Source organism: Rhyacophila brunnea, unplaced genomic scaffold (genome assembly GCF_057557595.1).
Source record: "Rhyacophila brunnea isolate RB1 unplaced genomic scaffold, BYU_Rbru_1.0 scaffold_3, whole genome shotgun sequence".
NCBI lineage: Eukaryota > Metazoa > Arthropoda > Insecta > Trichoptera > Rhyacophilidae > Rhyacophila > Rhyacophila brunnea.
The window spans coordinates 22,071,442-22,096,729 of NW_028232965.1; the positions used below are offsets into that span (position 1 = coordinate 22,071,442).

The following is a 25,288-nucleotide window of genomic DNA, read 5'->3' on the forward strand; positions in this document are numbered from 1 at the left end:
CCAGTTTTTGTTTACTAATTATAATACTGTAAAGAAAATATGCATATTTTCCAAAATGTAAAGATTTTTTGGCATTTTAACTCTCACTAAAATATACCTATACAATGTGTACTTCAGTGTCAGTGTGTCATATATATGTTTTTGGAGAAAAATATTAGTTAAATTGGTACGGATTTTGTAACTAAAGTATCAGTGGGTTTATTTTATACAGAAAGCGGCTATCGACGGTAGTTTATCATATGTATGTATTGAGGCGGTTAATTGTAACAATAAGTTAAACCGTATAAACTGTTAAAAAGTGCTATGCTTTAACAGTAAAGTTCCCCTCTTGAATGTATTAACTTTTAGAGCGAGACATACAGTTTTGACAGCTTAGACGGCTAACTTATTGTAACATTTATAATACCTCAATATATAAATATGATAAATCACCGTCGATAGGGGCCTTGTGTTTTAAAATATACCCACAAATGTTTCAGGGCCTATTTACTTTTTGAGTCTATTCATATTAGAAAAATGAAATCCCTAAAACCAAAAATCCGAAAGTACATTGACATCTAGTGACTAAAAATCTTGAATTGCGTTTTCCCGAAAATGTTATTTTTTTTACATAAGACCACTTATGGATATTGGCTGTACCTACATGAAAACACCTTCGATGAGTAAATCATTTTAATAGTACGTAATAGTTGTAATAAGTACTTAAATAAATAATGAACACTTGATTTGGTTAGTTATTTTATTTTAGGACAATTTTCAAAATTTTAATTATTGGATTGTATGTACATAATATAAAAAAATGTGTAAATATTACTAAGACGTGATTGTTATTTATTTTTATATACCTAGGTGATTATTTTTGTATGATAACACGTAAATTATTGATACTAAAACTAACTAACTGGTTTTAATTTAGGTAGATACCAATATTACTAAACATACGATGATATAGGAAATATTTATTAATAATATCATGCCGCATTGCACAATTTACCGTTTGATTTTATCTTCAATTTACCTTTAACTAGAGATTATTTTTGAAAAAAAAAATATCTACTTGAACAGGTCGCGTAACTCACTGTATTATCAATTCACGAATGGTGATTTATATATCGAATTGTGAAGATACATTAAGTGTAGGTACATAATTGATAATGTTATTTTATATGTGAAACACACTCATAATAATATGTGAGTAGGAACCTACATAATTGTATATGGATTAGGGCGTTTGGGCTACCCGGATGGCAACTAATAATCGAATACAATATTTAAAATCAATTCTTATATAATATTATCGGATATATAGATTTTCTGAAACTAAAATAAACTTTCTTGGTAGTAAGTTAAAATTTTTAATTTATTATCATGTGACTCTAAAATAGCAGTGGCGCGTTAGATGACGTAAAGGGTCAACGCAGTTACTGATCACATTAAAATAACATTGGATATGTTGGTATAATTTAATAATTGAATGACTGATTTGAACTGTTTTGCGGCTCCATTTTAAATCATCAGACGAGTCGATTGCCTCAAATAAAATCGCCGATGTAAAATGTTCTTGATATTTAAAAAATCTAAATATTGTGATTGTCTAAATTCCCCGTTGAAATTTTCATGGTTTCAAAATAGTTTACCACCGTTTTTTTCAATTTGTAAACTTAAAAAAAAACATAAAATTCAAACATAATTTGAAAACTCCTCAGAGATATAATAAATATATATCGAGACCGATTATATGTTGGCCATGACAATAAATTACGAATTACGATGGTACCTAGTGGTAGTTATCTATTATCTTCAAATAGAATGCGATAACTTGTTGCATAAGTATTTCCATCAAATATAACTATTTATTTCAATATGCAACAATCATCATTTTCGACATATAGTTTATCACACAAAACAGATTAATAAATAGAATTCCAATAGGCTATATCCCAATACAGTAAATTTGGAGGGTTTTGTATGTGTTAGTGTCCTTATTCCCAATTCACCAATATTCAATGAGCGTCATTGTATTAACCTAGAGCATTTCTCAGTATTCGACGTATGACGTATTCTTAACACGTGCTTAAGTTTGTCCCGTATTATTCCACACTCGAGATCGGTTACCTGCTTCTCCACACCCGTTAGGTATTTCAGTTCCCATTATTTCTGAGTTACATGGTTTACCATATCTATTGCATTTGAAGTATTGCAATATCTAGAACTGCGATCGGAGTTTACATGTCCGTGTCACGGCCTGACTATGATTATAGTAGGTCTTAGATATATATATCAAATCTTGTGAATTATTCGCTGAAAAGAAAAATAATAAAATCTATTATATAAAATTCTGTTAAAATGACATGTTTTAATCAAATACTTTAACACAGCACTCACATATTAAAATTATTCTACATTGTTTATTGAAGTTGATATTAAATAACTGAACTTCACATATTTATAAGGCTTATGAAATATGCCTACTTCAAAGATTAAAAATATTTTGACTTCTCAGTTTTATCACCTTAATTAATCCACTGATTGGATTCACGCAAAGGTGCGTAATTATTTTTTATTAATTATGCAAATTTATGTAACGAATCTCCCAGCAATAATAATTATTACTAAAACGTGGTTTTTAAACATATGCCCTTCACCAGTAATCGATAATATTAAAACACATGATTTTCGAGCATTAATGGTAATTTCTTTTAAGAATCGACCAAGTATTAAAAAAACAAAAAAAATACAATGTGTCTAAAATATTAAAGTCGAATATAATAATAATAATAAACGTCCGGGGAAAATATGGTAATCTAAGTATTCAAAGCTTGGTTATTATAATATAAAATATATATTATGAAAAGTCTTTTTAATGACGCGTTGTATGGTAGTTAAGATAAGTAGTGGATATTGGGATGGTTGATTTGATATTTCGCAAGACATCTTCAAGAACCTGTTGACTGGTATTTTAATGCTTAATTGATTGACAAGAAAACTATACATTGATAAGAAACATCGCCAAAATTCTATTAATCGCAACACCGCATATTTCACATTTAACGATAATGGAAAGTGAAGATTAAAATGGCTACCTGTTTTTATAAATACATTGTCATCGTAAAAATATATATGCGAAAATCTTTTGTATTTATATTAATCGCAATGGTATTACGTATTATACCTGGAACTTTGAATTAGTAGTTTGAACGTAGTTTTGAACGATGTATTTTGCAGTAAAAATATTTCATTCGTCTTGAAAAATTAATATACAGTTTTTTTAGAATTAATCCTTTGATTACTAATAAATTCTCCATCGACTTGTAAAATACTAGATTGTACAGCATGATATAAACGTAAAAAGATTTTGGTTTATATAATAACAGCACAATACAATAATTTAGTAATGGACCATACTTAAGTAATATATACATTATTTAAGTAATATATATCGGATTTTTTTACATCAATTACTACATTGGAATGTTGCTTCTATTTATATGTGTTGAAATATATTATTTTTTTGACTAATGATGTTTAAACCTATTGTCTATTATCTTTTATATTATAGAAAAGCTACATTAAAAGCACATACATCTTCAAAGCTTACATTTCTTTTGTCCGATAAACTACCGGATCTGGAGTAATACATTGTACGAAAGGAGAGCGTTCAATTATATGATAAACATTATTATCCATTTTTTTTTTAATTTCCTCTATTTTAACAATGTATGAAATTGATAATTTCACGCAATCGAACGTGTCGCTTGCTAATGATGGCGTTTGTATTTTTTCATTTCATTGCTATTTCACTAAGCCACCCCCCTTAAAAACAAAACTGTAATTAAAAATTGTATACCCTTAATGTTAATCAATTTGACTTTATGGTTTCTGTTGTGAATAAGCTCAAAAAGTGAATTCAAAATCGAAGAAGGCACACTGACTGAGGTGCAGATATCATGATAGTGTCTATTACGAAATACGTGAACATTTAAGTTATTTGATTGAGATTTAAACGTAAGTACAATGATACTAGAGTAGAGTTTTTAAAAGTGTTTAAAATACAATTACCTACAACACCTATTACTGTCAATTATTGCAAGTATGTTTTATAAAAAAATCCATTTACAGGTGTATTAGTAATAATAGTAATCAAATTCATATTATGAATGTCGTAAACTCATTTTTTTTTGTTTTTATCATATTTAATTACTATTATACCAATTTACACATTTTTTTTAAATAGAGCTGTTAATTATGTATGTAAGTACGTACGGCTAAGTTATTTCTCTATACTTGTTCGCAGTTCGAAGTATCTGGACGAAAATTAAATGAATGAATCGAAATCCGCTGACAATGCAGCAGTCATCTAGTGCGGGGTCATCTTTATATAAGACTCTCGCGGTTAATTTATCTAATCTTGCGACGTCTCAAAGAAAAAAATAATCATTTGACAGTAATTGCCATAGTTTTCGTTTCTCACATAGTCGTGCGTGCCTAAATGACGGAGAATTTGTCTTTTGGTCAGTGGTGTACTTGCTCACCGGGTCAAGGCGCGATAATAGTACTGTCATTCATTATATTGTTTAAAACATCAAAATTTATAGTAATTTACAGCATTGACGCCTGAAAAAAATCAACCCACTTTACAGTAATCGTATGACGGTGTGATGCTACAAATTACATTTTCAATAAATGTGAGGTAATTAGCTTTAAAGTTTTGTCTTTAGTCGTAAACAACAAAAAGTTTCTACTGTACCTAGTGGAAGTCATCTGAGTTTTTTGTTTATAACATTTTATATGGATTTTAGAAGGTCTTTAGTATAATTTAATTGGTAGCTATATAACAATTAATATTATATGCATTGACAGCGTTGAAACATGGCAGTATAAATAATACGATGGCTTTGTCGTTTCAGTGTATTACATGGTCTAGATTTTTTGTGATTATTCATGTAAATGTATACGATTATTTTTCGCTCGTGACACATATTCAAGGACATTTTATGCACGTGAAGCTTGCTACAGTTAATCTGCAATGCGAAAAGCTAATTTAATCACAAACCTTTGTAAAGTTTTTACATCTTCACATCCTTATATTAAGTCTCCGTTTCTATAGACTTACTTTAGACATTTATAAAACCTTTTTTAACATGTTTGATAAGAAATCTACGCAAAAAATGCCAATTTAAAATGCTATTTAACTAACAAAATGTATAAAACGTAGTGGGATACTATTATAAAAATGTGATGTAATTAATATTTTTTAAATCTATTAGTACCTACTTATATATAGATATAATTTTTAAATTGAATTTTATAAAAAATGAAAATGTATTTAAAGTATTAAATTTAATTAAGTATTTAAAGGTCAATAAGAAAATTATTATTAATATTAAGTAATAGCAGTTCGAAAAAGTCGAAATAAATAAAAAAATGTTTCATCTCACGTCAAATTTAATAACTCATCGCATAGGTAGTACAAATAAGGAAATCGTATGTGTGCTTTTGAGTATTTGTGAGAGTAAAATTTCTAGGAATATTACTAAAATCGATTATGACCCTACGAAAAATAAGACGTGGGAAGTTTTCTATTCAACTATCCTCGTCAAAATTTTTGGTACGCTACTGCCTTAAAAGTATACACTAATCCCAGTTGAGTGGACATACTTAGTAGAGCGAATAAGTCTTTTGACTCGAAGATTCGGTCTCTCACAAATCCACAAAGATGGATCAATGAGTCACGACCGAGTCAAATCAATCGTTACAAACAATAAACGATACCGCACTATCGATGATTTTTTTATGTCGCCATTTATTCACAATTATGTCAAATGTTTTTTCGGAAACACTTTTCGGCAACCGGAAAAGTTTTAACTGAATGATAGATGACCGTACGTTCTAGATTCTAGATATTATCCATCGGTTCCGGTAGTCTTCTTTGAATATTATAAAAAAATTGAAATTCGATATAGTGTAAAATATCAATAAATTATTAATAATGAAATGAACTGTACTTATAATATTCCATTCAACCTTCAAATACCACAGTTTTGTATTGGTTAAAATTTTCTTATTGTAATTACCTCTATCAAAAATAAATATTTATAAAGCTTCGTGACACTAATAGTAACTATAATAAGAATACATTATTAATAATCTAAATGAAGTTTTTTCTTTTATTTAGTAAGTACATGGTATTTTTATAAAAAGTAGCGTTTAATAACGTATTTTGAAAAATTCTCTTTAGAAATGATTCATGTAAAAAGCAGTTTTCTTTTCATACTTTTTACGCGCACGACTGGTTGAGATGTTTAACTAAATAAATAACAACAAACTAATATTATAAATATACCGTTGTGTTAAATGTATTTGATAATGGAGTATTTAAACCTTCTTCATTTAAGCTTGTATATAATTTGTATAATAATAAGTATATCCTTCGACGATTATTGATAACGCAACTTAAATTCATTTGTATAGAAAATCACTCAGTTAAAGATAGTTTCTTGGAATTCACAATAAACATGATGTATTGAATTTGTTTTATATCTATATAGTATTGAATTGTGATCCGTTGACTACAGCTTTAACATGCATCATATATATATATAATAAATATATTTATTATATTATTATATACGTTTTTCACGTCGATCGCGGAATGAATTTTGTTGATGTAAGAATGTAAAATGTGTATACGCTCAGTTGTAATAGAATAATATGATTTCATTAATATTTTGAAGGGTTAGTAGTATTAACATCTCCCAGTTTTATTTCTTTAACAAGCTTCCGTGGAAGTAATTTTCAAATTAACCATGATTAAACCTGAATGACCTAGTCGTATCACTTAAATTCGTATTGCAGAAGTGAAAGAAAGCAATCGCGTGAATCACCGCGCTTTTAACTGAGGCGTAGTTTACTTTTATTATTGCATAGTAGGCTCTTTGTATAGTATGATAATAAATGAGTGTGAAGATTTCCTTTAAGAAAACCAAAACTTATCATTTTCACGAGACGAATGGGAATTTGAGTACATATTTTTTGAGATTGTGAAATACAAGTGTTGTTGTTTAATTTACAAAGTCTCAATGCCGCTAGCCAAATATAATACGATTGTTCAAGTTGAACAATGACAATATGAGAACTATAAGTTTTGATACTGGATAGTAAGTAGATCAATGCCTACTCGAAGTTGGACTTGCCTGGTATACCGTCCGGGGAATTCAGCAGATTAAAACAAATTTACCTCTGTTGTTGCTGATTTATTGTTTGAGAGATTTAATTTCTCAGGGGGCACAACTGCAGTCATGCACATTAGAATCTCATAAACCGAAGGTATTTAGTATTCTGTTTCGGACGAAAGTACGCATTCCCATTAACCACTTGTCATGCGCGCTGCCATGTGAGAACTCTGTAGACATAGTCATATTTACGATAGGTGAGATTCTGTAGTTATCGATTATATCGACAAAAGTCACCATCATCTTTACGTAAGTATATATTAATATGAAAATGATTCTTATGTTACGATAAGAAGTTACTACTATAATAGGATTTGCAACCTCGATACAGGGGTTAGTTCCTTCATAACCTAGTACAGATAGCAAACAGATAATATACCAATTGCATTGATTAGCTATGTGATGAATCAAAACATCACAACATTTACAACGACGTGTTACGAAATTCTCAACCTCTACGATTCTCAGATTTGGCCAAACTATTTCATAGCATCTCTGTATATAAATACTTTATCTGATTATTTACTACATCTATGTTTATAATAATATATTAAAAAATATATTAGTAGCGAAAATTATAAGAATAATGCCGTTTGTCTTCTAACCTTCATGGTATTACAAGATCGGAAAGGTGTGTAAAGTTAATAACTTATTTTTTACTAAATTATCAATTATTAAGGGGGGACATGCTCGTCGAAGGTCAAAATTGAGTTTTTATTGTATTTTCAAACCATGATCCTGGACACTCCTTAAACGTTGTAGATAATCTATTTATATAATTTTGAAGCCTTATTATCCTTTATAGTTATTTTAAACATTTGATGACTGCATAAAGTATTTTTGTTACATAAAATAGTATTCTTTTAAACCTCTCGCTCTAATGTTTTAGAATATAGTCATATTTCAGTACATAAATGTGCAGTGGTGTTAAGATTTTTTACATTTATTAATTTTTAAACGCATTTATAAAACCATCATTATAATTTATATCGATATTATTATAGTGAAATATTTACGATAAAAAATTATATTGATAATCTCTGTGATCCCAAATTTGACAAGAATTAGGCATTTTATTATTCAAAAAATCGGCAAAACACATTTGAAGATGATTCTAAAGATACTTATTATAAGCTATGTCTTTGACCATTCAAGTGTGATAAACATCTTATGAATAATGATTGCTTTATAATAATTATTGACCTAAGAATAAGGTAGTGTTTTTTTTAAATACGCCATTTCTTTTGTCATTCCCCAGTGGTTAAGCTACAACATACGGCCGTAGCCATAAATTGACAAACTATAATTGAAGTAGGGAGTAAAATGATATTGACGCGCGTGTTTGAACATGTACTTAACCGAATTTTTTTTTTTTTTTTTTTTAACGGTACATGTTCAAACACGCGCGTTAATATTATTTTACTCCCTACTTTAATTATAGTTTGTCAATTTATGTTTACGGTCGTATGTTGTAGCTTAACCACTGGGGAATAACAAAAGAAATGGCGTATTTCAAAAAAACACTACCTTATTCTTAGGTCAATAATTATTATAAAGCAATCATTATTCATAAGATGTTTATCACACTTGAATGGTCAAAGACATAGCTTATAATAAATATCTTTAGAATCATCTTCAAATGTGTTAATCTTGCCGATTTTTTGAATAATAAAATGCCTAATTCTTGTCAAATTTGGGATCACAGAGATTATCAATATAATTTTTTATCGTGAATATTTTACAAAAATGATCTCGTAATAAATTATGCTAATGGTTTTATAAATGCGTTTAAAAATTAAAAAATGTAAAAAATCTTAACACCACTGCACAGTTATGTACCGAAATATGACTATATTCTAAAACATTAGAACGAGAGGTTTAAAAGAATACTATTTTATGTAACAAAAATACTTTATGCAGTCATAAAATGTTTAAAATAACTATAAAGGATAATAAGGCTTCAAAATTATATAAATAGATTATCTACAACGTTTAAGGAGTGTCCAGGATCATGGTTTGAAAATACAATAAAAACTCAATTTTAACCTACGACGAGCACGTGGGCCGTTAAGAAAAGGCTAAAATTTAATGTATGGTTAGTTTATTTGTTTCTGGCATATTTTTGTCGGCTTGCAAAGTATCTATGTCGATTTTATACACTATTAAAAAAATGTTTTTGTGTAATCCCAGAATTAAAAAAAAACAATTTCGTAATTCCGACATATTTATAAAATTCTCGCCTGGATTACAATCCTTAATTACTATTGACTCTATTATACTTACCCCTCAAAATTGTATAATGCATGACTTAGTACCTAAATATACGTAACATATACGCGGATCTAGCTTCAACATACTAAATGCAGTTTCGTGTTTATACAATGTACGTATATCTCATTTAAAACGTGTGTAAATTGACTAAATTAAAATTAATTAGCACTCGGTCATTTTTGTATAAATACATGATTAAACAAACGAGAGAGTTTTGTGTGCATCATATTAATTGATAGATTAAACGAAAATGAAATCAAACACTTATATAACCTGTGGATTAAGTCATATTCGTTAATATGTCATCTATTATTCATCTATAATCAGAATTTTTGCGACGAAAATATACGTAAGGCCATTTGCAATAGTAATTTAATAGAAAGATTCGAAGCGGCCTTTTGGCAAAATCTATGTGGAAAGAGTTTTTATAAAAATGTTTAATGATTTAATAGATAATTCTGTTTACAAATCAATTTAAATTATGAATTTGCAATACAAAATATTTGTACGATGTAATCAAATTGACTAGAGCTTCATCTATAAAATCTTTCTCTATAATACATTACAATAATTTTATTATTGAATTATAGCTCACTGTATATGGGTGGACGTATAAAGTGCACTATAATTGCATTCGCAGTAAGGCCTAGTAACAAAGCCAGGAGAAGCGCGTCGTGCTCTAGCAAAACGGAGGAAGTGCAAAATAATTAGTTTCACATTTTATCTGTTTCTTCCTTAGCAGACTTTGCGTTCATGCAGTTTTCCGCCATTACCTCGCCAATCCGGCCGTTGCATGAGCGAACCATTAAAATACGCAAAGTATGAAATTTATTGTATTTTGCATACGCGATTGTATAATGTACAGATTACACAAAGTCCGCTTATTTTGTCGCCGAAAATGTTAACGAATTCTAAATGAATGTTTATTCATTAAATATTATTATGCTCCGCGTCTTTGAATAAACAACCTTTGGATAAACATATTCGTTTATTAATTTATCAATTACAAGTTTTTTTTTTATTTCAAAATAAATTAGTTTTTAAATTATGATGCAATCTTTATTTCTATTGTATTAACATTTTTTTATGTATTTATTGTAATCCATCAAATAAGCAACATGTAAGACCCTACTTACATCAATTACAATATGTGAAATTTTATTATTCTCAACTACTATATTTAATAACATGTAGGTACCTACGTACAATAAATACTTCTTAAATTTACATCGATTGCGATTGTCGAATTTAATTTGTATGACATCGGCATGACGTTAAATTAACCAATGAATATCTATAATGTCCGTGAATAAAAGATTTCCGTATAATGTTTTAAACCATAATTTAAAAGTTTAATAATCGTTTTGTCAATAAAGTACGAAGAATGAAATTATGCATTCAGTGAAATAATAAATCTATTAATATGTATCAGAAAACTTTCTATGAAACGTTTATTCATAGATCATCAATTTCATAGAACGCAATGCACATTCCGTCAGGTAAGCATCTCCGCTAAAAGACGTAGATGAGATAATCGAGATAAATAATAACAATCACATTAGTCCGTTTTCATCACTGACACAATGTCGCATTGCCATTTTTAAACTGGATCGAAGAATTTTATGCCGCATTTAATTTCACATGAATACTATCTTTGGTCCCTGCCAGAGCGTGATGATTGGTTCCTCGAGATAAAATTCCATCGCGAAAAAATGCTACACATCTCAGAGAGAATAAAAAACGACGTACATCCCTACAAGTCGTATAACAAATCGGACGAGCAATTGTTTTTTTATTAAGTATTTGAATCACACGGTGAGGTTTCAATAACTGGCGTTTATGACATTATACTAATTATAGTATCACAAATTAAAATAGTATGACAATATTATATTTTAGCCGACAGAAAAAATATCATGCGAAATTAATTTATCGCTAATGAAATTCTTAAAAATAATATTGTATAGATGACAGATTTTTTACGAGAAAAGGAGCTCAACTGATTAAGTTTATACAAGCATGACGTATATTTTCCAAATCCGGGAGTCGAATCCCATGACTCCATAAGCAAACACACTACTCGTTCATCGTAGGTGCAATGTGTAATACTATTTACTTTTTTATTAATATTGACATATTCTTTATCATCAGTTATAAATACAATTTTGAATGCCAAACTGCAATGTAATTCTCTTACTAGGGGATCGATATCATACATATTTGTCAATATATACCTACGCAATTCTCCGCATTGGCTGATTATTTGTTTACATTTCTTATCATATTACTAGTAGTTTGAACCATTATTGATTCTGAAAAATGACGCATTGGTTCTAACAACGGCAACTTCATTCATTTATAATTTTAAAAAAAATATTTACATTTACTATCATTTTTGACGACGATATGTGACCACGTGTTATTATTAGGTACATTTATATTTCATAAATTCAATGTGAGATATTTAAAAAATAGTCATTTTATACATATCTAATTATCGTCTTTTAGGTTTGCACCTGTTTTCTATCCCCTACGTTCCTCGACGTTGGATCTGCAAATTATGAAAATTCGCTTACCTATATTATTTTCAAAGCATAATTTACTACGATATCTAAAATATACTGATGTTAAAGAATAATATTATTGTTGTAATAGCTCGAAGTCAATATTTACCCGTTTGGCGTAAGACGTATAACTCTTCCAAACTCCCGAATCGTAATAAAGTTATTTTACTTTTGTTAATTATTTTTTCTTTCTTTTTAACACTATAATAGATCATGAGACCCAACGACAGTAGTATAGTGAAAGATCAGTGTAGTAATAGCAGTGAAACAATAAAAGAAACACCCTACTTTACTAAAATCATTAATGTAATATTCTAATCTCTCTAGGAATCGATCCCCTGGGCTCCCAGTACCTTACGCAATGAACTACGAGGACCGTCTTATAGTTAAGAATCGTTTATTAAATCACTTTTTCTTTGAACAATAAGAAATACATCGGTTATGGACAAAACTATTTATTTATCTCTTCATTTCGATCTGAAGCTCTGATACCTAATTGAATAAGCAGAAATGAACATTTACTATTCAATTATTGTCTTGAATACGTTCCCTGTATTGTTTATACCTCCATAACTGGTGCATTTTCTTTTATGCACTCAACAGTGCGTTCTGATTTCCACGAACCATTATGAAGACAAATTGATCGTGCATAGTGAGCACATTACAATTATAATTATATGTACGCATCAGTATAGACGGCTTGTAATGTAGGACACATTTAATAATGATCGGTTTGACAGATAACTTTATACTTAATACTTTGTATTAAAAATTTATATTAGTCTTTAATAAAAACTTACAGTAAGTTAAACAAGTCGCTGTATAAAATAATTCTTAACTTTCATCTGCAAAATTTATTAATATGATGTAATTTATCACTATTCGAATCTGAAAGTAATTATTGCCTGAAATGTTTTTCAACCAATATGCATATTATCAAAATAAAACTAATCCGATGTTATCATTTCTTTTTCTATTTTATGATAAACCATTTTATTAGTTTAAAATTGAAACAAATTGATTTGTTGACAATTTAAATTATTATATAATTTTCTTGTGCAGGTATTTAAAATCTATTTCATAATATCAAATTCCTAATCAATTTGTAAATTGATGAATTGATGTTGATTAAAAACTTTGAATTTTAATCGGCTTGCATAATAACTTAAAAAAAGATTTAGAATGCTTTACATTTAGATTTTCAATATTAGTTACGTGTTAAATCAAAGTTTATTTTGGGAGTTGTTTTTTTTATTCTTGATTAATATAAAATTCCTTGAAAATGAAATATGTATAAGCAATATGCCTCGTTCGATACTTGATATTGATATATTACATATATTGGTAAACGCGTTTTATATCCCGTGGTCGGTTTATTTATGAAAAGAAATAACGGTATTGTTGGCTACACCTGAAGTAGACCAAAATTACATTTCATACTTTTTGTACTTACCGTTTGCAACGAAAGAATTATGTCTCACGCGGCGTCGGAAGATTTCATATAATAATAATGAATTTATTTCCACTTTCTTCGTGAATCACGTTTCCCGCCTACCTGACGCTATTTTTCTGGCCCCAAGATAACCTTTAACACTCGACTCAGAATAGACCCAAGTGCTACTTCCCTAATTTCAAGCGTATTATTAAGTAATATTATTGTTTAATTAAAACAGGTGTCGAAACGAACTTGCCATTTAAATTTAGAAGTGAAAGCTTTTAAGCAGTTGTTTAAACAAACTACCATAAATCTAGATCTAAATCTCTACTAGCTTTTTATTGTATGAAAATTCTGTCTTCGGTGATTAATCCATAATTTTCTGACTGCACATATTGTAAATAGAAAAGGTAATTTAAAATTTACGAGCTCCCAATATAAATGGCGAAATGTAGTAATATGCACACTCGTAAAGAAACGTTATTTTTTAGTGAGATATTTTTTTAGATATTTTTAGCAGGTGTATTTTATGATAATATGTTGTTGTATACGGCTTCGAACTTCATCGTCAATATCATTATATTAAAATTTCTCTCATTGTTTTATTGATAATGCCCAGTATTCCGATCCATACGTCAATATGAACCCCATGAAGATTTTTTAAAGTCGCTTTGATCTACATTACATAGATAAGTCGTTTGTTTGCTAGTTTTATTAACTTTTTGATTTCGTTTTGTGTACCTAACGATGTGTGAAATTATATGTATGTTGTTATAATATTAAAATTTTTTATACAAGACAAAAGTTTCGCTGCCGTTTGGTGTTAAACTATTTATTTTATGGATAAATAATAGAATTATTACATATAGTAAACTAAACGTCAAAAACCGCTCCGCAATAAAGACACAGAATTATTTAGTACCAATAAAATATTTTAGTCATAAAATATCCTATATAAAATGAGAATTATCTCAACTTGTTTAAATTCTTGATTGTCATTTAGTTTCTAATTCCGATTTCATTTGGAAAACTATAAAAGCGAACCAGTGCTATTATGTTTTCAGTGTGCAATTTTCAATGCGGATGAAAATGATAAAAATACAATTCGCAGAACATTTTAATTCATAATAACAATGTGAAGATGTATCTCGTTAAATTTCACGCGGTGAAAACATATCGCCCACGGGAAAATATCATGTCTTGTGTGGTACAATCGATCTTTTTTTATTATAATGCAGAGGAGTATAATTGAAACCTGATATAATTTGTGTAAACCTTTCATTTTTAGCAAGTTACAAGTAATTTACAGCCGTGATATTTAGCTGTCAAATTTGACGTGTGATTTCAAAGTTGTAATATTAATAAATCAAACGTTTCCACTATAGCCTACATACATGATAGATTATAAATCTCGATACTAAACCATTGTATACCGCCATCTATAAATAATTTAAAAATATTATCGATACATAACAAATTATAAAACAATGTATAGGTACAACGGTTGTTTAGTCATCTGTAAAGCCAAAATTTATTATAGGAAGAGAAATCAGATCAAGGTTGAATTTAAAATATTTGCAACGTGCATTAGTTTGATTTGTGTGGATAGCAAATGATAAGTAATTTTATTACCTATTATATTCCTTTCAGACGTATAAAAGTGATTTATGAATGATGATAAATATAATAAATGAATATTGGTTTTCAAATGCCAACAGTTTAGATCTAACAATTCGCTTATTCTTAACTCAATAAGTAAATCAAATATTTTTTAATATAAATAAATTTAATATTCTTTTTATTACTATAGAAATAATTATAATGAAAAAAAAAACATTATGATAAAATTTCCTTATAATATTGCAATAAGAAAACAGTGACAAACTTCTTTCCGCTACAAAACTGGTTAAAAAAGATTACAAATAATGTAATGGATTTTGTGGTGTTATATTGTGAATAAGTGGACAAGTGATTTTTTATAAAAAAGTGAAACTAAGAGTATGTAGATTCTTCTAAGCAGCCAGCTGGTGCAAGATGAAATACTTCTCATCAGGAGGAGGTGGAAAGGAGACCTACACTCTACTGACAGCCAAAAAACGTTACATGAAGAAATTGTTGTAAGTTGTTGATTATAATTTATTGTTGAACACTTTGAATTGTATATTGTTATGTTATCATCTGCCATCATTCAATGCTTGGTATTTTGCATTTTTGTTTTCGTATAAGTCCATATATGGATTATACTGGATATTCGAAATCTAGAGGCGATTTACGCGATACGTCCATGTAAGTACCTACTTGTTAAAATTACCACATTTGGTTCCAAAGTCAGAAACTCAGACATTGATTATGTCCTTCCAAAATATTAAGACTGTATTATAAAATATACCTACCAGTACCAGTAGGAGGCCACTACATGCTGACATTTTTGGTATGTCTTTTGTACTGTGATGAGTATAATTCAAAATTCGAATAGTGAACGATTTTCGTTATTTATCTATAGCAGTTATAAAACCATGATTTGCATTATGGTTACAATTGCATAATAACTAACATGCTTGTTTTGAGTATTCCTTCAGCTAATTATATATTCATTAATAAATGGTGCATGCATCTTGAAAAAAATAGAATCTTAAATAAAGACCGAATATGTAAGCGATACATAAACTTATAGAAATTAAAACATAACGATAACAATACAATATTATTGTCAGGTAAAATGCTATTATATATATACGTACATATAAACATAGTACAATACAATCAGCATATTAAAAAAACTAAGTTGAGCAGGTACACAATAAAAATAAAATGTATTTACCAGTACCTGAATAGAGGTATTGAACATGTCAATAGAAGAACTTTAAAGATAATAAATCCTTGGTGTCTATTGAAGAATGAATAGAAAAGTTTTCTTCAAAACAATGAACAAAGAGCCGCAATTTTCTGTCTGCTGGATCATGCTCAATAGTTCTGGGAGTCGAATATTGAATTTACAGTTTATTTTTCGCCTTGATTTTGTATTGTGTAGATTAGTTATCTCTAACAAATTACTGTAGGTTTCAACTAGAATACGAATATTGAAGTTAATAAAACGTAAAAAAAAATTTGCTGACATCTTTTAATGGTTTGGGTGTGAACTTTATAACAAATTATGTGGATTGAAGTGTATTCTAGAAGTGGGCACACGAGACAAATATAAAATTAATATGAAATAAATTATTACATAGACAAATACACATTAACTGAAGATTTCCGTAAACAAATTATTAAATTGCCTATAAAATGTCATGTTTTCACTTTTAAAATTCAATAACGATCTCAGAGGACTTTTTTATAACTATGTAATATGTAAATATTTTCATTGATACTTCAAAGACTTATATCTAAATTAATCCAACCCACACAGTTTTATATGCAGCAGTTTTGTATCAGATGATTTATAGACGTAATCTAAATACCCAAACGACATTTTTCATTGACCGTTAATTAGGTTTTAATTTTAATGTGATTATCTGATTAACATATTTCTGTTTTATATCCGTCACGCTGACATTTGAGTGCAGGAAATGGAGCCTTTTATTTAGGATAATAAATAACAGTGTAACACTGATCGATTTTTTTTATACGCGTAATTCAAAACAAATCCTGGTAGTCAGTTTAAAATGTTCTCGTATAGGCGACATTGAACGTAATAAACCTTTGCACGCTTTTAGTGTACCTATTGTATTATTATTAATCGGTTTTTCAATTAAGATCACGACTCAATGGGAGTCGACAAGTGTTGGATGAAATTATCACGGTAATTATTATCTATACAAAGTTATATTGATGTTTTGCCCATATTGGTCGACATAATCAATCGATTATTATTTATGCGTTGTGAGTTGTCCAGTGGAGCTGCCTACACATTGCAAAATGATAGATATAGGACGGAGATTTAGTTGTTAATAAATATATAAGAAAATTATCATGCATCGTAGCACTTTATCCAATATAATCACGCTGGTGTCTGCAACTCTATACCAGTGGCAAAAACTCGTTACTAAACGATTTTAATTTAGTTAACATTTATTAACTATGTAAAATATCCAAATTGTGCAACAAATAATGCAATTTGATTTATTTTTCCATATTTAAATTGGGTACAGTGCGAGTAAACTAATCATGGCCCCCACAAGGGGGGGCTGACAGGGCTCTAGCCTGGAGGCCCGGACTCAGGAAGGGCCCGGCGTGACAAGTCGACCAGATAAGTGAGATAAACATAGATCACAAATTTGTTTTAATAGTAAAAAAAGTCACCTGCGGCGCTATTTTACTACATTGATATTAGTAATTAAAAATATTTGGTTGTACGATGCAATTTTTAACTGCATTTTAATTGAGGTACATATTAAAAATACAGAAAATCGCTAAAAATACACCTCAATTTTACCACGTACACCATTTGGAAAACGTTACTGCAGCGCGTCACACTGCCTTTACCCTTAGTGATAGGTAGGGGGGGCCGCCAAACATCTTAGCCTGGGGGCCCGCTTCAGGATGTGGGGGCCATGAAACTAATAATATGTATATGAAAAGATAATAATATGACATACCTAATAAGTTCTTTCTATGTAATTTCTATTTGACTGTAATTGTCACATCGCAGTGTAGGAAAAACATTAAAGCCACCAAGTAATACAATAAAGCAAAATACAATATTCACAATTTCGTAGCGTTTTGCAAACGTCACGACTCGAGTCTACAGTGTGTAGAGCCGCGGGAGAGCGAGAAAGAGAGCATCATGCAAAACGTGACCCTATATTTTTTTTTTGTGTTACCGAAAATTATTCAAAAGTATCTAAGTACTTTTACAACTTAAAAAAATTCATTGATTTCATATGTCATAGTATCGTGTACCTATTCATTAATAGCAATTTCATAATATTACTGTCGAAGTGTGTAGTATTCTTTTCGGTTTACCTCAAAGAATAACACTAAAATTTGAAAAGCTTTCTAATACAACTAAAACAACATAAAATATGTAATCCATGCCAATGGCGACACATACAAAATAGCATTAGCAAAGAAATACCTTCTCATTAATAAGAACTCTTGCGGTGGTGGAGTGTCATACTACTTACCTTTCTAGTATATCCTCAAGAATTCTGTTGCCGTGGCAAACCCTCCCTCACCCTGTAGTGGTGCTACACAAGGTATATACTATATACCTAATTGTTGCAAGTTCCTGTCGTTAATTTCTCTCTATGTAAAAAACCTTCAATATTTTAAATATATAATATCAGGAAGGAATAGTATAATAAAATAATGATGAGTTTTTTATTGATTTCTAATACCCAAAATGAGTAGGATTAGAAAAACTTCACATGCACCATGAATCCAAATGCACGCGATGATTATACATAGGGATTGCAATACCGGTGCTTCAAAATCGGTATTCTAGTAATTATCAATACCGAAATACCGGTTTCAAAAATTCAAAACACCGGAATTTTCGGTATTAAGAAAGCACATTCATTAACGTGTTTGAAAATGAATTGATGTTATTTCTTCATTACTTTGTACTATTTTGCATATATAATAATAATAATAAAACAAAATCCATCAAATATGTTTATAAAATCGTTTGAATGAATTAACATTAATATTATTTCGAAATAGAAAAAATCCGTGACAAAATGTTCAATCATATTGTACAAGCGTTGAATATAAGAACCTTTTTCTGCAGCCAGACTTATTTTCACTTGATAAACTAACCCTTTTGAGGACTTTAGTTAAAATTATCGATGTTTTCAAATTATTCGTAAAAATCGTCAGTTCTACAATATTATGATCAATACAGTATATTTTTTAATGTCAACATAATAAATGTAGGTAAGCAGGTTTTTGCTACAAAATAATGTTTTAAAGAGATTTTAATAGCTATATGCACTAATAAATATTTCTACCTTTTGATATATTTCTACGAATACCGGTATTAATACCGGTATTCAATAATAAATACCGAAAAACCTGTATTGATATTTTCATTCGGTATTATAATTATACATACCTACAGGGATTGACCGAAAAGCTACTAATTATATCTCGAAAAACGTCTTTTACGATCCCTCCTCATTCTGCTTGTCTATATTATCCAACTGTACTAAACGTATAGGGGAAAATATATTTTCTTACATGCTATGTAATGCTTTAATATGTTATGTACGTACCTGTATTGTCAGTCTTCTGCATTTGAGTAATTAAATCCTTTTTGCATTAGATACAGTTTTTCAATCACCGTGTATAATTCTCAACCCCCCCCCCACCCTACTGAGAACCTGCCTCTCTGTTGATTTATTTAATTGACATCATTATATTTTCACACTCTATGAAACACTGCTCTAATTAATTATGCAAACAAGTTCAGATTGTTTTTGTAATCTCACTACTAAAAAGGAAATTCTATTTATTTGATGGGGTAATTACATGAATAGACAATTATTTATGATCACAAATATAATTACTAGTGTATATTAAGTTGTCTGCAAAAAGTTGCTATTACGAGAAATTATGCGTGTAGGCTAATTCATTCACTGGTTTGCTAATGACTACAAACATGTTGTAAATTTATTTTGAAAACAAAATCATATCAACATAACTATTAATGTTTATATTACATAACATAACTATTACTAAATTCAAATCAAAGGATGAGAACGTGTTGTATTTTTTGGATTCATATTAGGGTAATTATAATATATTTTCCACAATGTAGTAGTGGCAGTCTCAAGGCCAGACAAGGTTCGAAGATCACGTGAGTATGGATTAAAATCTCCCATTTCCCTAAATTATATATTTTTTCAATTTGTGTTTGATCCATACCAAAGATCGAATACGTTTACCTAATTGCTATTAACAATTGCATGTAAAAATCGTCTGGAGACTAGGGTTGCAAACCGCCCCAGTTTGTATGATTATCCGTAAAAACAATACCTCCTGGCCTGTCTCCTGGATACCTGTTGCGTTACATCTAGGATGCTAAATAAGATGATAATGACATGATATGAAGATGATAATTTGTCAAATAATAGTTATTTACTCACTTTATAAACTTTATAATTATAATATTTAATTGTCATTCCTTCAGTCGAATAATATTAGTGTGTACATTGCAAAATATACAAATACAGTCCCTTCAACACTAATCATACATGTAGTTAGTTGTTCATGCGTATTTGTTTCTTTATCTATCAATGTTGTCTGGTATAGCATACATCAGATAAAGCTATTGTTTGTATAAGCAGTTAATTAAATATTCCTAATGCACCCGTAGGCTGTTGTTTCAATTCTATTTCCTGTCAAACTTTTTAGTTGCGGAAACGTCTCTGCGTTTGGTTCACTTTTTTGGTGAACCAAATAATAATAAATGCCGAATCATTCTATCGTACATTATTATAATGTTAGTATTTTTTGTATGCTAATTTTTAAAGCGAGATTATCAATTATAAAAACATGGACATTTCTAGTCGTAGGATTAGTGTTATTCAATGAATAATGAAAATATAAATTTGATATTAAGGATTGTATAATAATGATATTATAAACTGAGTATTTAAATTGGAACCATAGAGAGTAAACTACTTTATTAGAGTAGGCATTACAAACTTTTTGTATTACGGACTCTTGAACGATGTTAATATGATTCAAAGGTCATCATCATCAGGGGCGCGACAACCCGGTGTGGGTCCTGGCCTCCTCCAACAGCTCCCTCCACCTATCTCTATCCAGTGTGGCCGCTTTCCAATTTGGTACACCCAGAATACGGCAGTCGCTGGCAGCTCCATCCAACCAGCGAATCTTTGGCCTCCCTCTTCTTCTACGTCCTATTGGATTGCTGGACATCACTCTCTTTGCCGATTCATTGTCATTCATACGGAGCACATGACCTAGCCATCGCAGTCTCTCAATTTTAATTGATTGAACTGCGCTGCAATCTTCGTACAGCCCGTATAGCTCAGCATTATATCTTCTCCTCCAATTGGTGCCACCTCTGATCGGTCCATATATACGGCGGAGAATTTTTCTTTCAAAGATGTTCAGCGCTCATTCATTTCGCAGAGTTAATGTTCAGGTTTCCGATGCGTAGGTGAACACTGGCTTTACAAGTGTCTTGTTTTGTTCGGCGAGATAGTATGCGGGACTTAAAATGTCTTAACAGGCTAAAGTAGCATTTATTCGCAGACATGATTCTCTTGTTGATTTCTTCTGTAATATCATTATGTCGAGTTACAAGAGATCCAAGGTATATGAAACTGTCGACCGTATCAAACTTGTATGCACCAATATCTAACTTTGGTGTGACTTCTCGTGGTGTGACATAGACAGGCATGTATTTAGTTTTTGCCTCGTTTATTTGTACACCCATTCTTTTGGCAGAGGCTTCTAGTGCTGTGAATGCCTTTTTCAGTGCCAATTCTGATATGATTCAAAGGTAGCTATAGAAAAAATAATAATCTTTGAATTGGAAGCATTGAATACATAGTTTCTAATTTTTTTTAAATACCAGCCAGATTTTGAAGAATTGTTTTAGTTACTTACTCTCCTACTGTGTTGTGATTTAAATAGTGATACTCTATCGTATTTAATCTAACTTTATAAATAAACTTGTAAGTAATACAATAATGCAATATGTTTTTAAAAGAATGCGGCTCAGTAAATTAAAACTGTAAGTACGAGTATGAAGTTTGCTATTGATTGATTTCCAATGTAAAATGACTTGGTGCCAATTTAATCATTATTCTTAATAGCACTTTTTTCAGTTTCATTTTCATGGCGTATAAACATCTGCGCCTACATGAACCACCAAACGGAGTGTTTGAAATTTTTTGACTACTCGCTCGCTTGTCGACCCTTCTTCAGTAGTAAATTTAGATGACAGTCGGCGCGGTATGCACAGGGTCATACACAGTGACGTCCCGTGGGGGTAGGCAGATTGAGCGTCGTTTGAGGGCGGCAGTTACTCAAAAGGCGGCAAATCGAGGAAAATCATTTGGAATATATAGAAATAACTACATAAACTTAGTAATAATGAAAATATCTTTCCATTAAAAAAATCAGCTCACTGGTTTTATCGAGTTCACAATATCTAGTTTACTTCCGTTGCCTTTCAACGTCTTTGGTGACCAGAAACCAGAGACCACACTTGCAGATTAGCGATTAGTCTGATATTTTGTTGGTAATGTATCGATACAACACATTTCTTAGATATTGGACTCATGAAAGGATGATAAAAATAATGGATAAAAAAAATGAGGCGGCATTTTGGCGCTGCCTAGGGGCGGCATTTTATCTAGGGACGTCACTGGTCATACATACCTAAAAACGCAACCCCACACAGCGTTAATTAGCACACTTACTAAAAGCAAGATCTGCTTAGGCTTAGAAGATGGTTTTCTTTGAAGAATTTTGTATTAGTACTAACTTGTCATCTTGATATTTATAATACAATCTAAAATACTGCTAAAGACTGACGTATTCGAATGTTTACTATAATTATTTAATATGTTTAATACATTTCTTATTGATTTATTTAAATAGGTACTACAGTCATGTAAGCATTATTGTAGGAAATATTTTACTGTTCTAAAACATGATTGAAATCTTAAAAAATAATGCCGTCCTTGAAACTATCGTAAATTTAAATTATGTAGGTAGATAGCCACATTTGAATTAAACCTATGTATGCAGGTAAAACATAGACGCTTTATTTTTCAAATAAGGTATGATTGGTTATGTTACTTTTTTTTATTTGGCATTAACTTTATGCCTGTTATGTGTGTTTAATGACTTTTATAATGCTACATCTATATCGAGTAAGTACTTATATACTATTTTTTATTCATAGTAGATTGTAAATTTGAAAAAAAAAACATCTGTCTGGGTCTAGACTCCATTTTTTTTTTAAATATGAGGATAATTACTTATTTGAAAATATATTATTGAAAGACATTAAGTATAAATAATTGTGTTAAAATGAACAAGTAATTGAATAATATGTTTGATTTCTACAAGGGATTAAGATCGATGTTTTTCATTTGAGCTCATCGGTTTACAAAGAATTAAACCTACTAACTATTCCTTTAACGGCCCGCGAAGAATGTTTTCTTTACAACCGACGTCAAGGGAAAGGAGGATTCCTCACAATCAAACTTGTATTACAGTATATTCTATGCAGGCGAACGTGTTGTGATATGGCTTGTTAACTTTGAGTATTCGCGTTTGGCATGCTGGAATGAATCGTACTTTTCAATTGATGGGATAAGTCTGATATCAAGGAATATTAGGGCTGTCTCAAATCGAACGCAAAAATAAATGAATATTGTTTATTTATTTTTTAAATCTTTCTAGGATATTGTTTATGAATTATTATTTAAAATATATTAAAGGATATTATTATTAATGGGATTAATAATTTTGTTCAGAATAATATTTACTATTCAGTCGTACGGTATTATTAGCTAGTTTGGACAAAACTTATTCAAAAAAATACTTAAAAACTAATGATATTTTTAATATTGTGAGATTAGATATCGGTATTCTTGTTATTCCATTTTCGTTACTGAGTTGTAGCACATGGATACCACACGGTACCTCCAAGCACCCCTATCGCTTGGCATTATATTTATGTCTTCCCAGAGCATGCTGGCATACTGTATATTGTATTATTTACGAGGAACGCTTGTCGTCCATTTGATTTTTTTTATTAATGAAAAACGCATAAAACAGCAAACAACACGTGGAATTGCTAGATGCAGGATTTCTAACCTGCAACTCACGGCATCAGAGACGATTGGTCTTCAAAGAGTGGCACCGCGAGTATTTTTGTCAATTATTATAATGACGTCTTTCATGGTACCATCTTTAGACATGAATACTTAAATTGTTTTATTGGCTTGTCGAACCTACTCCAAAGAGAGGGTTTCTATTGTCCATTGAGATTTACGGTATACCAACCTTTGTACCATGTCAGCCGAAGTGATTCTAATTTTGCCCTGAACTCCTTCAGTCGACTCTTTTGTAATAAGTACGATAGTCATTTCTTCACTGTTAATCCATTTAATAACTCAGCTGCTTCCTTTAAACGCGCCTTTTCAAGCATTTTGTATAATCAACCCTGATTGAAATTGAAACGTATATTTTTTTCTTTGTTTTTCTCTTTTTCTAGTCTCTGTTTTCATTATACTATTATATATAAATTTCAACATCTTACCATTTTTTGTTATCGTTAATCTTTATATGCCCACCATTGCTATATTGTTGGGCTATATTATATTATAATTTATCTCTGGTTGCAACATTTTAAGTTTATTTAATAGTATTCTAAGCAACATAACTGTTTGTTTATATCAATAATTCGTAAACATTAATATCTAGTGATTGCTTTCGGTGCCTCGGGTTTCGTCTTTCTTACTTATATATCTTATGGCTATCATTTGTAAAAACTATAAAGCCTTAATTATAATAAATACCTACTGCATCGTTTTATACATTGTTTATCATATATCATAGTATACCTTATCTAGTGATAATATTGTAAATAATACAATACAAATTTTATTCAAATGATGTATCTAGTCAAATCAATCCTTATCTACTCGACGAGCATTTATCTTTCGCTTTCTTTCTACTTCTTCGTGAGTTAATTTATAATCCTTCTTATACTAACAAGAATTAATTTGTATGTTCCCACAAATGCTCCTCGTATCGTCTTCATGTTACTACACCGTAGGAAATTGTGATGT

At 30.0% G+C, this 25,288-nt stretch overlaps 1 protein-coding gene across 4 annotated transcripts in view; it reads left to right on the forward strand.

Moving 5' to 3' along the window:
• The window catches only part of RapGAP1 (Rap GTPase activating protein 1), an 848,483-nt gene that overhangs the window by 441,014 nt on the left and 382,181 nt on the right, over nucleotides 1–25,288 (forward strand). For 2 of the 4 annotated variants that reach the window (XM_085952289.1, XM_085952290.1), the window contains exon 2: nucleotides 15,313–15,619. The exons of the other annotated variants lie outside the window; for them this stretch is intronic. In XM_085952289.1, coding sequence (XP_085808415.1) covers nucleotides 15,537–15,619 — 83 coding nt within the window. In that variant the 5' untranslated portion in view covers nucleotides 15,313–15,536. The remainder of the gene's footprint in view (nucleotides 1–15,312; nucleotides 15,620–25,288) is intronic. 4 annotated transcript variants of the gene reach the window in all.